This window comes from Helianthus annuus, chromosome 3 (assembly GCF_002127325.2).
Source record: "Helianthus annuus cultivar XRQ/B chromosome 3, HanXRQr2.0-SUNRISE, whole genome shotgun sequence".
Lineage (NCBI taxonomy): Eukaryota > Viridiplantae > Streptophyta > Magnoliopsida > Asterales > Asteraceae > Helianthus > Helianthus annuus.
This window is the reverse complement of record NC_035435.2, coordinates 27,422,818-27,438,180: the sequence shown is the minus strand read 5'-3', so window position 1 is coordinate 27,438,180 and position 15,363 is coordinate 27,422,818. Positions and strand designations below refer to the sequence as shown.

The window sequence follows — 15,363 nt, the reverse complement described above, 5'->3', positions numbered from 1 at the left end:
CTGACATCATCTTGGTAATCTGATCGAACAGCTGATCGATCGGACTGCATTGTTGTTAAAAGGAAGTTTGAAGTTTACTAGATTCCTATTCGATCGAACAGCTGATCGATCGAACAGCATTTGTCTAACCGATCGGCTAAGCTACTCGATCGAACACATTACTCGATCGAATACCCTGTTCGATCCAAGTGTTAGTGTTAAGTGTTTTTAAGAAGTCAAAATTTTTCTAAGTGTTTGTCTGATTTTACAGGAACATTCAAAATGGATGACATATTCACAAACCCTTTTAGTGATATGTATGGTTTCACTGTAAGCTCAGGAGGATCAGGAAATCCAGAAAATGATGATTCTACATCAAACAATACCAACACAAATCAAATCAAAGAGAAAAGGAAGGAAGCATGGGAATCAGAAAGCGCGTTTGGAACTTTTAATCGTCCTCCAAAGTTAATGGCTATTGAAGATTATACAAGATGGGCAATAAAATTTGAAGAATGGCTGATGGCGTTTGCTTTCCCCAGCTGGAAAAGCATGAAAAATGGGTATGCTGCGGGTAAAAACAATGGTGAAGTATTGAGAAGTAATGAAGAGATTGATCTATTCGTTGCTGAACAGAAATGTGTAGCACTACTATTTCAATCTGTCAGGGAAGATATTATTTCACTAATCAGCTACACCAACGCCAAAGATTTGTGGGATAAACTGGGAAAGAAATGTCTGGGAAGTAAAGAAATCTTAAAGAACAAAACTAAACTACTAAAAAAGGAGTTTGATATGTTCAGTTGTTTCAAAAATGAGTCAGTCTGCAAGATGATCGAACGTTTTGGTCATCTTAAATTGGAACTTGCACGTCATGATATCAAATATCCTGATGAGGAGATAGTTGATAAACTGTTCGATTCTTTACCAGATGAAATGGACTGGAGGTACTATGCTTTGATGTTGAAAAACACCATTCCGCCAGCAGAACTAAAACCAGATGTAGTGATTGAACGACTGGAAAGCCATGAGCTAGAATTGAAGAAAACGTACAAAGTCAATCATTCATATCAACAAAATCCAGAACTATACTATCCCAAAAGTTTGATGCCCAAAGCCTCATCACCGAAAACTGCATTTTCTGCCGAAAACATATCTCCAGCTCATAAAGAAAATCAAAGCAACTCAAACAAAGAAAGTCACAGTGGATATCATAGTGGGTCTACTTCTATTCCTACTGCCTCGACAAATCGTTCTGATTCAAAGTTCTCATGTAATATTGCTGTTGACCTGAAGAATGCACAAAACTTTGATGAAGAATCTGTGAAGCAACAGATGGTGTTTCTAGCATCTGTGCTAGAATCATATGAGGGGCTGATTGCTGGAAAAATTGGGAATACTAATCTGACAAAAGAAGACTATGATCAGATAGATCCCGAAGAGATGGAGTTAATTGATATCCAATGGGCAATGGCGAGTGCAGTGCGACGTGCACAACGCTTTATGGAGATAACGGGAAGAAAAACAATCGGTGGTCCTTCAACAAAGCTGGGATTTGATAAATCAAAGGTGAAGTGTTTCAAGTGCAAACAGAAAGGCCACTTCAAACGAGAATGCCGAAATGCATATGTTGAAGAATCTGAGAATCCATTCAAGGATGACTACTACAAGAAAGCTATCTATCATCAGAATAAGTCCGAACCGCCAAGAATAAAGCAATCTGAAGACAACAAAGGAAAATCTAGAGCTTTGGCAGTGATTTACGATGATTAAGGATATGATTGGAGTAAGGAAGTATTACCTGAAGATGATGCTATTGGTTATGCTTTTATGGCGAGTCATAATGAACCAATTCAATGGAAGGATAATCGTACAGAACAACAAAAGTACGAATATCGAAAAATGGTTGCTGAAGCAAAGATCATCCGACTCTCAGGTGTTTATGAGGAAGCAACACGTGCAAACCGATGGGATCCAGATAGAGAGTGTTATTTGGATGAATATGGTAACATTGCTGTCGACTACAAGAAGATAGACATTGAAGCCATTATCCAAGAATACAAAGAAGAGGATGAGTACTGGCAACACAAATGGTGGGGTACACCAACATCGAAAATGATCGAGGAAGAAAGAGAGAAAGAAAGAAAAGAAAAGGAGAAGATAGAAGAACCTGTGAAAATTGACACCGGGTTGATCAACACTGCACAGGAGATGACAGCTGAAAACTTGAGAGAAATGGCTGATAAAGTGCTTGCTGTCAAAGCACTTGAGGTAGATTCTACTCCTAATTCTGAGTTAAAGAAACAGGTCAGTCAAACTAAGTCATCAACTGTGTCAGGTAACAAAAACAATTGCAATGCTGATTGCAAAAGTTGTAATAAACAATGCAACTTTTGTACAACAGTCACATACCTCAATGGGGAGAAAATCAAGAATCTGACAGATAATGTTAGAAAACTTGAAAGTCAAATTCTTGATTGTGATAAAGAGTCAAAAGAATCAGCTGAACAAATAAAAGAATTAAAAACTGAAAACCTGAAAATTAAAGCTGATCATGACAAAATTCTTCTTGAAAGCAGAGATGTTGTTGAAAAATTTGAAAAATTGAAAAATGTCGTTAAAGAGAGTGATGATAGAAATGGAAAAACAACTAAGGAAAACGAGCATTTAAGAGCTGTTTTGATAATAAAAGAGGAAACAATCAACAAACAACTGGATGAGATAGCAAAATTAAAACTGAAGGTTCAAGAAAGTGAAATTGAAAATGAAAGAATCCAGTTAAAGTTAAACAGCTATAGCTCAGCTAGCTTTGTTTTGCAGCACATAGTTCCTAAACCCATAGGGAAAAACAAAGCTGGTGAGGATGTGTTTGCGGATGGAACAGGTGTAGGGTTTCACAGAGTTCCACCGCCAATCTTAGACAACTACACGAAAAAGCAGTCTAGTTTGGTGGAAATTGAAGAAGTAAATGATGTTACATTCCCTGAGAGTATTGATGTCACGTTCACATCTTCCAATGACGAGGGTGTCCAAAATGATGTGGTGAAAAGTGTGGTGGATAATGTGCTTAAACCAGATTGTGACACCTCTGAGGAGGATGGTTGTTTTCTAGACAAATACATTCCGAAACAGAAATCCAAAAGCAACTTACATGATGAATCTGATCTTGTCATGTACAAGATGTCAGGATCGGATAAGTTGTTTTCGGATTCCGAGTTTCCATTAGAGAATGTGAATCTGAACAAATTGGCCAAAGTTTTTAAATTGATTGAAGTCGAGTTGTCAACAGTAAACACTCGAAAGGTCGAAAAGGTTCATAACAGGAAAACTGCCTATTCATCACGTGGTTATAATAATAACAACAGAAATTGGTCAGGTGGTTATCAGGGGGGTAAATCATATCAGAAAAGATTTGATCAAAATAAAAGATATGTCAAAAAGAAAACATTTGTGAACAGCTCAAGTTCACTTGCTGAGGAAGAACAGAAAATTTTTTCAAAATCTAACAAAGAATTTTTTGAGAAGAAAGCTTCACAAATTCAGTCTGAAGGCACAAGTCAAGTAGTTGATACTCGTACTTGCTTCAAATGTAATCAAATGGGTCATATTGCACGAAAGTGTACTGTTGTAAAACCTAAGACTGAAATTGTGAAGGTTCAACAAAGAAAAGATGACAAAAAGGGAAAAGCACCGATGTATGTTGAGAAGAAAGTTATTCAAACTAACAACTTGAAAGAAAAATCTAAACACGTGAAGAAGTTGGTACCTAAACAAGATAAATTTTATAAGCGGGGTGCTGAAACTCAACAAGTGTGGAAACCAAAGGTTGTAACAAAAATTGAGAAGAAGGTCTCAATTCCTGAGGTGAAAAATGCTGAAGAATCAATGAAAATTGATTATGATGCAAATTTTCCACCTCTTAATTCAAAGAATTTCAAAATTCAAGTTGCAAAAGTCACGGTTGTCCCTAAGGCTGATAAGGCCTGGGTGGACTCCATGTTTGACTAAACAATTTGAATTGCCGGAGCTTCCTGGATTGCGAAGCATGAATCGGCATCTTTCTTGAAGTTGTTTAAATGATGATTTGTTATGTGCAGGATCTTCCAAAACTTGTATCCAGGTGGATAATGGATAGTGGAGCTTCAAGGCATATGACAGGGAAGACCGCATTGCTGTATGATGTGAATGACATTAATGGTGGCTATATGGGTTTTGCGGGTAATCAAGGAGGCAGGATCATAGGTGAAGGAACATTATCAAATGGTATTATCACGTTTGAGAGAGTTAACTACATCGCTGAGCTGGAGAACAACCTGCTGAGTATCTCCCAGATCTGTGACAGGATGTACACTACTTATTTCACCGACAAAGAATGTTTAATCTTGAAACCGGGATTTGTGATACCTGAAGAGTGGATCATCATGAGGGCACCAAGAGTCAACGATCTGTACGTGTTGGACATGAGCGTTGCTACTACAACCACGGGTCAGGCTCATTGTTTTGTGTCCAGAGCAACGGAAAAGGAGTCAAGGTTATGGCACAGAAAGATGGGGCATATTCACCTAAGGAAAATAAATCACTTAGTGTATAACGACTTGGTCACCGGAGTAAATATTAAAGGTTTTCATCTGGAAGGGGAGTGCATAAACTGTGTCAGAGGTAAACAGAAGAAAAAGTCACACCCTACAAAACAAGTCAATTCAGTTTCGAGACCTTTGGAAAGACTTCACATGGATTTGTTCGGTCCAGTGAATGTTAAAAGTATAACAGGAGATTCTTACTGTTTGGTCGTGACTGATGACTACTCCAGATTTTCGTGGGTCATGTTCTTGAAAACGAAAGACGAAACCTTTGATAGTTTGGTAGTTTTGTTTAAGAAAATTGAGAATCTGTTCCAGAGACCGATTTGTAGAATTCGAAGTGACAATGGTACTGAGTTCAAAAACAGTAAGATGGAGGAATACTGTGATGAAAGAGGTATACTGCATGAGTTTAGTGCTCCGTATACTCCTCAGCAAAATGGAGTTGCAGAACGCAAGAACCGGACGCTAATCGAGACAGCCAGAACAATGCTTGCAGATTCCAAGTTACCAATCAATTTCTGGGCTGAAGCTGTTTCTGCTGCATGCTATACTCTCAACAGAGTTCTTACTGTGAAGAAGTTCAACAAGACATGTTTTGAGCTGATTAATAAACGCAAACCAAATCTGAAGTATCTAGAGCCGTTTGGGTCACCATGCACGGTTATAGAGCCTAATGGGAAGTTTGGTACAAAGAGCTTTGAAGGAATCTTTGTTGGTTACTCAGGTCCTACACGGCGTGTCTTTGTTCCAAGTGAAAAGCGTATTATTGAAGCAGCAAATGTTGAATGTCAGGGTTATACTATGCCACCTCAAAATCCTGGTGATTCATGGCGTTATAACTATGATAGACTTTGGGGATCGTTTGACATGAGAAAAGAATCTGAAGAGGAAGAAGATTTCTTTGATGAGCTGGATGTTTTTCGAGAATATGAATCATCGCTCAGATTTCCAGCAGAATATACGAGAAGATCTAGTGAAACATCAAATGACAATGAAGCAGGTCCTAGCAATACTGGTGATCATGAGGATGAAGGTGCTCCTGGTAATGAGTCAGTGGTAAATGATAATCAAGAAGCTGAAAATATGCCAGTGTTTGATGATAGTGATTCAGACCTTGAGGGGGAGCAAATCCAGGTATTAAGTCAAACAAACCAAGTTAGTGAGCAGGATGCTGAACAGAATGTTACAAATCTAGAAGGAAATGTAGATGTTCCAGACGAAGTGATGCCTCGAACTCTTTCGTATCATCCAGAGGAACAGATTATAGGAGATTTGCAATCAGGAGTTCGCACCAGACGTCAACTTGATCAGGGCCTTTCAAGTTTTTATTCTTCAGTAAAGTCTTTACAAGATGAATTCTCACTGTGTTGTTTTATTTCGCAGATAGAACCTCGCACATACAAAGAGGCACTTACTGAGGATTCCTGGGTCAACGCGATGCAGGAAGAATTGAATCAATTTGAAAAGTTGAAAGTTTGGAAGCTGGTAGATCTACCTGAAGGTCATCGGAAAATAAATACCAAATGGGTGTTTAAGTGTAAGAGGGACGACAGAGGAGTAGTAGTCAGAAACAAAGCTCGGCTCGTCGTTCAAGGTTTCAGTCAACAGGAGGGAATTGATTTTACAGAGGTATACGCTCCTGTAGCAAGACTTGAAGCCATCAGGATCTTTCTAGCATTTGCATCATGGAAGAATTTCAAAGTGTATCAGCTTGATGTAAAGTCGGCCTTTCTATATGGCAAAGTGAAAGAGGAAGTATATGTGGGACAGCCACCGGGGTTTGTCGATCCACATCACTCAAACAAAGTGTATCTTTTGGATAAAGCTTTATATGGCTTGCACCAGGCCCCGAGAGCCTGGTATGAGACTTTGTCTCAGCACTTGCTAGCCAATAACTTCATCCGGGGAACAATTGATGCTACTCTTTTCACAAAGATTGTTGATGGTCACTTGCTGATAGTTCAGATTTATGTGGATGACATAATTTTCGGGTCAACCAACGAAAACTTGTGCAAAGATTTTGAGCAAGTGATGAAGCAGAAATTCGAAATGTCGTCAATGGGGGAAATGAAATTCTTTTTAGGATTACAAGTTGATCAGCTTCCTGAAGGAATTTTCATACACCAGACAAAGTACGTCCATGATATTCTAGAGAAATTCGGAATGTCAGACTCTTCATCTGCTGCAACCCCACTAGCAACAAATCATGGGATTCACCCAGATCTCACCGGAGACAGGGCAGACGAACGACTATATCGATCCATGATTGGTTCCTTGATGTATCTAACTGCTTCTCGGCCCGACATTATGTACCCAACATGCCTCGCAGCAAGATTTCAATCTAACCCCAGAGCATCGCACTTAATCATTGTGAAAAGGATACTACGTTACCTGAAAGGAACTCCATCATTGGGTTTATGGTATCCTAGAAAAGGCGATTTCACACTCGAGGGGTATTCCGACTCGGATTTCGGATGCTGCAAACAAAATGCGAAATCAACAACTGCAGGATGCCAGTTCTTTGGACCCCGCTTGGTCACCTGGCAGTGCAAGAAACAAACATCTGTTGCGCTATCCACATGTGAAGCAGAATACGTATCTGCAAGCAGCTGCTGTTCTCAAATCCTGTGGATACAGCAACAAATGCGCGATTACGGTTTGCAGTTTCTTAACACTCCTATTTTTGTTGATAACGAGGCTGCAATTAACATAACTAAAAATCCGGTACATCACGCTAAAACAAAACATATAGAAATTCGTCATCACTTTATTCGCGACTGCTTCGAGAAAAAGTTGATACGAATTGAGAAAATCCACACTGATGAGCAAAAAGCTGATCTGCATACCAAAGCTTTTGACAGAAATCGTTTTAAATATCTTTTAAAACTAAATGGTATGATGCTCTTTTCAGTGGTTGATGGAATTGTTAGCGTTGATGCAGAAACCACTGTGGATGATGATGATAAACAATCTGCAATGGTTTGTCGTCTTTTTACATGTTTTGGTCTTTAGGGGGAGATAGAAATATTTGTAAATATTGTAAATATATCTTTTTAGAAAAGACAAAAACAGTAAAAATTCAAAAAGCCAAAAACATGATAAAATTTTCAAAATATCAAAAACAATAGAAAATAAAAAAAAGAGTTAGTGTATAAAGGGAAAATGATAGTACATTAGTGTGACAGTTATCGTATGCTAAAGATTTGAAAAGTATAAAGATTTAAACAGAGCACTGATGATATGAGGATAAATTTTAAACACATTTAGTAGATTTATTCGGGATATAAACATAAATATATAAACTTGCAAGATTTGTGGGGAACACTACTTGGATATATAGGTAACCCCTGAAATCTCGTTTGAAAGATTTCATATTCTAGAATACTAGGAGTTTCTACTAAAATGATGTCTGGGGTATTATTTCGGGACTTCTGCTGAACGGTAGTTCTGACCTAGTCCCTGGATAATGCTTTGCTGTAAATGCTTGAAACATAGCATTCTAGCCCTCAGTGATTAGACAATAAAATTGATAATCATCTGTTGTAGCTGAAAAGATCCTTTAAAGGGGACATACTGCTAAGTCGAAACTGATATCTCTCTGCTGAACGGAAGTTCTGACCTGGGATCCCTCAGTTCTCGCATTCCCTAAATTATGTACAGACATCATCTTAGTATATTCATCTGTAGATTGGAATTTTGGAATACTGGATACGAGAGTATATTCAAGAGGTGGGACACATGATTTTGCTAAGTTCTTAAAACATCTAAGTCATATCCTGAATACTTTGAAAATTGTGTTGAAAAATTTAAAATCTATCTAAGTAAAATGTTTAAGTCTGAATATGAAATGAAGCTTAACGGTACTGATAACTGTTCTGATAAACTAATATGATTCCCTAACACGCTCGTCAAAAAGAGGTTTGTAAATAAGATTTACTTTCATTCCTATTAATTTTTCAGTCTTCTTTTGATCTATTTCATGCATTGAAAATACAAAAATATATTTTACATTTCTACTTTATTTTTGACAAACCAAGGTAGAAAGCGTATCATCAGATTCACAGTCTGATACAAATGCAGAAAGTTGATCCTGTACTGGAAAGGCAAGTTGGGAGCTAATCAAAAACAGAGAGTTTTGAAATATCAAAATACAAGTTCATTAATTTGTAACTTGTAAATTTTCAAGAAAAATCTTTGAAAAACAATCAGTGTGTTTTGCTTCAGGTCAACCAAGGTCATTAAGTTGAACTTGGTAGACGAATTAAGTTTCTAGGGTCATTAACTTGGACCTAGATGCTTAAATGGATTTCTCATTCACTGATAAAATATGAAAAGGTTCAAAATCAGAAAAAGGGTCAAAAGTTATTCGAGTAAAGAGGTCATGATCTTTGAATCGAACAGCTAGCCGATCGACTAGGCTAGCCGATCGGTTAGGCCAATCGATCAGGTCATACCTATAAATAGGCAGTCAAGGCTTCTAGAAAACTTTTTCATTTCCGATCGAACAGACTGCTATCTGCTACTCGATTCATTGTTCTTGAAGATTCTTGATTCCTTTTTCATTTCAAATTTGTGTTGTTGGCTCACTCATCATCACAAATGGTAAAGGTATGTCATTAAATCTTTGAATCAGTGATTTCATTCATGTTCTTAACTGTTTGATGTTCTTCATTGAAAAATCAAGATTAGGAAATATTAAGAAAGAGTTAGATGATTCTGAGAATAGGGTTTTGATCGGAATTACATGATCTACAAGTTTACCGGTTTAATTTTTGCAAAATCTTTATTAAGCTTGATAGATCTAAGAATGAAAGTGACGTCAGTCGGAACTTTAGATGAAGATTTGAACAGGTTTTAGGTTGTTTTTAGAAAAAATGAAAACAGAGTTTTGATGTCGATATCAGGAAGAATAATAATCTGTGTTCAATTTTGAGATATCTGTTAGTTTGTTCTTCATGATTATTTGAATGTTCTTCATGATGAAGATGTTGCTAGCCGATCGGCTAGACCAGCCGAACGAACAACATCATGTTTTCATTTATGAATAATGTTTAAATCTTTTGTTTTTCTGCTTTGAAATGTGTGCCATGATATATTTTGTCATTGTTTAAAGTGTTAGAGTGAATCTGATGTATGTTGTTTTTGTTTAGTCATTTGCTAGCCGATCGGTTAGTCTAGCCGATCGAACAGCAAATGCTAGCCGATCGAACAACATTCTGCTAGTCGATCGAACAGCATTGCATTATCTCATACATTTGCTAGCCGATCGGTTAGTCTAGCCGATCGAACAGCAAATGCTAGCCGATCGAACAGCATTCTGCTAGTCGATCGAACAGCATTTTGCTAACCGTTTGCATATCTCATTGCTAACCGATCGAACAGAGATTTGTTAGTCGATCGAATAGCAACTTGCTAATCAATCGAATAGCATTGTTCTAGTCGTTCAAGTTGCATTGTTTGATGACCTTAGATATCTTGCATAGTCTTTTGCTAATCAATCGAACAGTATTTTGCTAGCCGATCGAGTAGACCACTCGATCGATCAGACCAATCGATCGAACAGCAAAGGTTCTTTCAACACATCATTCCTATTCGATCGAACAGCAAATACTATTCGATCGAACAAGCCATTCGATTCACTGTTCTATCACTCTAAATGTTTCAAGTGTTTCAAGTCTCTATATCTAATGTTTAAATTTTTCACAGGGACGAGGAAAAGACACTAACAAAGGACACAATGTTCCAAGTGCAATTGATGAGGTCTCTACAAAAGGAACAGAAGCAGAAAAAATGGCTGAGTGCTTAAGAAAAAGCAGAATTGCTAAGGCATTGTCTGATACAACAATAGTTTATGAATCTCATGTTAGAAGATTCTGGGACACTGCAAGGTTTGAAGAAAAGGATAATAAAATTCATGCAGTAGTCAAGAAGAAAGATGAAAACAACAAGGATATTGATGTTGAAGTAGTGTTTGGAGTAGAGGACATAAGAAGGGTCCTTGATTTACAAGATTCTGACAATGATCCAACGATCATGTCAGAACGTCTTGCTAAAGGGCTATGGTGTAGATTGGGATTTTCTTCACACATCAACGGAAAAATGTTCAAAAGGAGTTTCTCGAAACAATACAGATACTTAATGCATTGCTTAGTGCATTCCCTATCTCACAGAAAGGGAGCCTATGATGAGGTGTCTGACTACATAATGAACATTGTTGTTAGTATTGTGCTGAACAGGAAATACAATATTTCACAAGTGATTTTTGAATTTTTAAAAGAAAATTGCTTAGCCGGGAAAGACAAATACATTATGTACCCAAGATTCATTATGATGATCTTGGATGACAAAGTTAAGGATTTGCCAAAGAATAATGATGATATTATGGCAATGGCTGAAGTGAATAAGACTGCTATTCTGAGAATCACAAAGGAGAAGGATGCTAAAACAAAAGAGTTGATCTGTGCATTAAAGGATGAATCATACGTAGCTCCTGAAAATGATAAATGGAGACATGATAATAGTGATTCAGACAATGAAGACAATAAGATGAGTGAAATGATTGAAAAGAAAACCAGATGGTGGTGTATCAAAGATGGAAAGAGAAAGAGAACACCAAAGTCGACCCCTGTGGTTGTAATTAAAGAAACAGCAAAGGGTACAGTGACAGGGGGAGCTATATGATTCTTAGATTATGTTATGAAAATTGTTACTAATTTTGCTTTAAATAATTGTTTTTGCAGGGTCTTCTGAAGAACCTCAAAGAAAGCTAATTGATGAACCTGTCATAGAACCGAGGGAGGTGGTTGATAAAGGTGTTGGTTTAAAAGAGACTTTGGAAAGCTATTTTAAAAAGCATGAAGAGGCTGAACAAGCACAAGCTCAAAAGAAAGTTGGTCAAGAAGAGGAAGCTCAAAAGAACTCCAGTAATGAAGATTCAGAAGAAACTTTATCTGAATCTGAACTGGTCAAAGAGACAGTGGGAAAAGGAAAGGTACAACTGAAGAAAAGACCTTTAAAGAAAAGAAAGAATTCTGAAGATGAAGATTCACCGTACAATCCTGAGGATTCCCAGAAAAACAGAAAGAAAAGAAAAGCTACTCGCACCGGTGATATTCCAAGAGTGGTTAGAGCAAAGAAACAGAATGCTAAATCACAAAAAGAGAAGGAAGGAAAGAAGAAACAGGACACTGCTGAAACTAGTCCTGTAGTTGAGATACCAAAAGAAGTTCCTTTAACAGAAATTCCAATAGAAACACAAACTTCTTATGATGATTATGTGGAGATTACCGGAGTCAAATCTGCTAAACAAACATCTGATCGTCATGATATTCCAGAATCATCACAACGAAAGACAGATTATTTCAACTTAGATTTTGATAGCCTTGGTGGTGCTACTGGAGATTTCTTTAAAGATATGCCAGAAAGTGAAGGAGACCTATTTCATGATAAAAAGATGAAAGAATTGGAAGAAAAAGTTAAAGCCTTGGAAAAGGAAAAGGAAGAAAACGAAGCTGTACAAATAAAGTTGAAGGAAATGATTGATGAGTTGGAGAAACGGCACGAAGACGTAATGGATGCAGTGCTTACAAAAGATGAGAATTTGAATGAAATGAAGGAAGATATAAAAGATAATGCAGAACTTATTAGCGTACTTACTGATGAAATTGCTGCATTGAACGCCAAAGTCAAAGACTTGCAGAATATCAATCAGACTTTGAATCAACTCTTAAATGAGATGAATGAAGCTTCGACAAATGAAATGAAGGCAATGAAACTAGAGATGGAAGCTATGAGAGCAGATAAGGTGATGAAAGATAAGCAACTAGAAATGCTTACGGCTGTGATTGAAGCACATCTGAAGGTGAACATCCACGAGGCTTTTGATCAAGTTGACATTATCAAGGCAAATGAAAGAAGGAAAGAAAGAGAAAGACAGCTTGCTGAAGAAGCTAACCTGAAAAATAAAGGCATAGCAGAAGAAGTTGAAGTTGTTGGTTCTTCACAAAATCAACTTGAGGTAGGTGGATCATCTTCTCAACCAGAAATTGAAATGGTGGATACTCAAGATGTTACAGTAAATGATGAAGAAATGGTGGAAGCAGAAAATGAAGCAGTTCATGAACCAGAGTTTATTATGGTTGGTGAATCTGTAGAGCCTATTATTCCGGAGAATGTTTTGAGAGACATTCAAATCATACAAAGAAAGAAAAAGGCTAAAGAAGTATTACTACTGGAGTACTCTACCGACAAGTTTGTATTAGTTGGAAAAGCCTATAGAGTGCCCTATAGTGAAGAAGAATCTGCCAAGCTGTTAAGATTTTTTGAATTAAAGGATCAAGGGAAGATAGCTAGAGGAGAAGTGGAAGAAGAATCTGATAGTGATTTTTGGGAGGAAGAAGATGAAGATGATGATAAAGATGATAAAGCAGACGATAAATCCGATGATGATGATAAGCCTAATGATGATGATGATGATCAAGGCACATCGGGTTTGCTAATCAATGATCCATCTGTTCAAGATAAAGTAAATGAACTCATGAATGATGAAGTGAATGAACAGAATGATGATGCAGAGTGTGAAGGGTCATCTTCTGGAAACCAATCCGGTGATCAGGTACATCAACTCACATCTACTTTTATTTCTCTTTCTGAATATCATCAAGGAGAAGTAGATATTATCAGAACAAGAGCTGAAATGCTTGAGGAGTTGGGGTTAGAAGATGGGAAGTTTAAATTTGATATCGAAGATGAAATCCCAGAGTCTCCGATTAAAAACTTTGAACCACAATTTCCACTTGAAGCAGAATTTTATGATAATGTGACCATAGAGACTGATTCAGATTCGGAAGAAGAAAGAATAGATTTTCACTATGAAGGTGAAGACATGGCATTTCCTACATTCACAGAGTTATTTGAAGACATGAATGCAGAATTATTGAAAAGAAAAATTGAAGAAAGAGTTGCATCTGCTGATATGCCTGAACCAGTTCCAAGAGAAATTTCTGCTGAAGAGAGAAAGAAATGGTTCAGATCAATGCCAAAGGAAAGAAAGCCTCTTAGAGCCCTACAGTATTTTACTCATGATAAAGACTTATCTTGGGGTGATATTCTTTCTTGGGGGTATCTGGAAGACTTGAATGTTTATGCAATTCGAAGAGAGCAAGGTGTTCAATATTTCAGGTGCATTTCTGATCTTGCTACCTTACCTTGGTGGGACGTAGATGAATTGGTGGTTACAAAGAATATTAAACAACTCTACTACGGTCCTGAAGTAAAACAGAGAGACCAGAAGCTGTGGAATTACATCAAGTATCAAGCAACGATCAATTATCCAGATTGGAAACCACAGTTTCCTAAAAGAATTGTGAAGTATAAAGCTAAAGGTGAGAAGGACGTTACTCTTGATGTCAAACCGCCAAAGTGTTTGAAGAGCATGCCTTTAAGGGCTATTGAGCAGGATTTCTATGATTTATTTCAAGCATGGCTCTATAATCCTTCTACTGCTGAAGCTGTGATCTCTTTGTACGATAAAGACACTGGTGAAGCTAGGAAAATTTGTATTCTAGACCCGATGTGGCTGGTAAATTGCTCAAAGAAAGACATAGATTGCTTGTTTGTCAACAAGATAATCTATGACAAGAAAGACAAAGCCATTGCTCAGCAGTACCAGAGTGTAGTTGATGTCTGTTTTGCTAAAGAAATCAACTCTGGTAAGAACTGGAAAACCTCATGGAGAGAACTAGAGGTTGATGAGTTTCTAAAGGTGTACAAGAGAAGTTTAAGATCCAAGGAAATTCAGAGAAAAGCTGTTGAAAGAGGAAGACGAAATCTTGGATTTGTACCTCCTACTGATCAGACACCCATAGAGTCTGAAGAGAACAAGATCCCTAAGTGGGACAGAAAAAGAGATGGAGATCCAGTGTACAGAAATTGGTGGATAACAGAGGGAAGACATAAGAGAAGACAAATGTTAGCTGAACGAGAAGAGAAGAGAAAACAAAAGGCACGAGATAGAAGACGCAACAGGAGGTAATCAAGACTTTGCTGGAAGGGACTACAGCTTCATCCGAGGGGGAGTCTGTTAGTACATAAACGTCTGTAGCTTCCGTCAGCTTAAAGTCTTTATTTTGTTAAAGTTGTATAGTTTAATGTATAAGGCGTCAGAATACAGGGTTTGTTTTGTAAAAGTGCTGCTTTGTAAGCCGATCGGCTGGCCTAGCCGATCGAACAGCCTAACCGATCGAACAGCTGTTCGATCGGGTGGCCCAACCGATCGGTTAGCCTAACCGATCGGACAGCACTTAGCTTATTCTGACTTGCCTATAAATAGAAGTTCTGTCAGCTCATTTAGGACTTTTGAATCTGTCTGTAACCTAGAGAGCTGAAGTCTGTGATCAACTGGAACTTGTATCTTGTCATATATTTCAATTGAATTGCAGACTATTGAACATGGAAATCATATGTCTTTCTGTATCTGTATATGATTTGCTGGATTCCGCACAGCAATCATAGTGTGACATTCATTAACAGGAAGATCCCGATCAACCAGGGACCAACAGGAACCTTCTTTTAGCACTTACCTAGGATGGTATGAGTGAAGATCCCAGGAATCTCTGTCTTTTGAAGTGGTAAAAAATGAGCAGGGATCAGGCTGCATTTAAAGAAAACGACAGCGCACTGGACACAGCCCCGTGTTCGCTGGACACGGCCCCGTGTGCAGAGGAAATCCTGACACATTTTGTCCGTATTCTGACAAAATCAGCAGAGAATCTTTTAGATGAGAACGGGGTCGTGTTGACCT

The 15,363-nt window shown here is 37.7% G+C and overlaps 1 protein-coding gene across 1 annotated transcript; it reads left to right on the top strand.

Annotated features, from left to right (window-relative positions):
- Window positions 1-261: 261 nt before the first annotated feature.
- Window positions 262-15,074, top strand: LOC118490381. Its single transcript, XM_035987988.1, has 10 exons — window positions 262-1,548; window positions 1,771-2,317; window positions 2,384-2,562; window positions 5,946-6,191; window positions 6,273-6,507; window positions 7,474-7,541; window positions 10,269-10,782; window positions 10,840-11,217; window positions 11,303-14,591; window positions 15,002-15,074. Exons 1-10 carry the CDS (start codon window positions 262-264, stop codon window positions 15,072-15,074), a joined length of 6,816 nt encoding a protein of 2,271 aa, XP_035843881.1.
- Window positions 15,075-15,363: the final 289 nt, after the last annotated feature.

What these genes read in the sequence shown, in the direction of transcription:
- LOC118490381 (XM_035987988.1), top strand. Translation starts at nt 262, where the DNA reads ATGGATGACATATTCACAAACCCTTTTAGTGATATGTATGGTTTCACT. An exon ending in TTTCACAAAGATTGTTGATG is followed by an intron (nt 6,508 to 7,473) that starts GTCACTTGCTGA and finishes TGCTCTTTTCAG; the next exon opens with TGGTTGATGGAATTGTTAGC. An exon ending in ATGATAAACAATCTGCAATG is followed by an intron (nt 7,542 to 10,268) that starts GTTTGTCGTCTT and finishes AATTTTTCACAG; the next exon opens with GGACGAGGAAAAGACACTAA.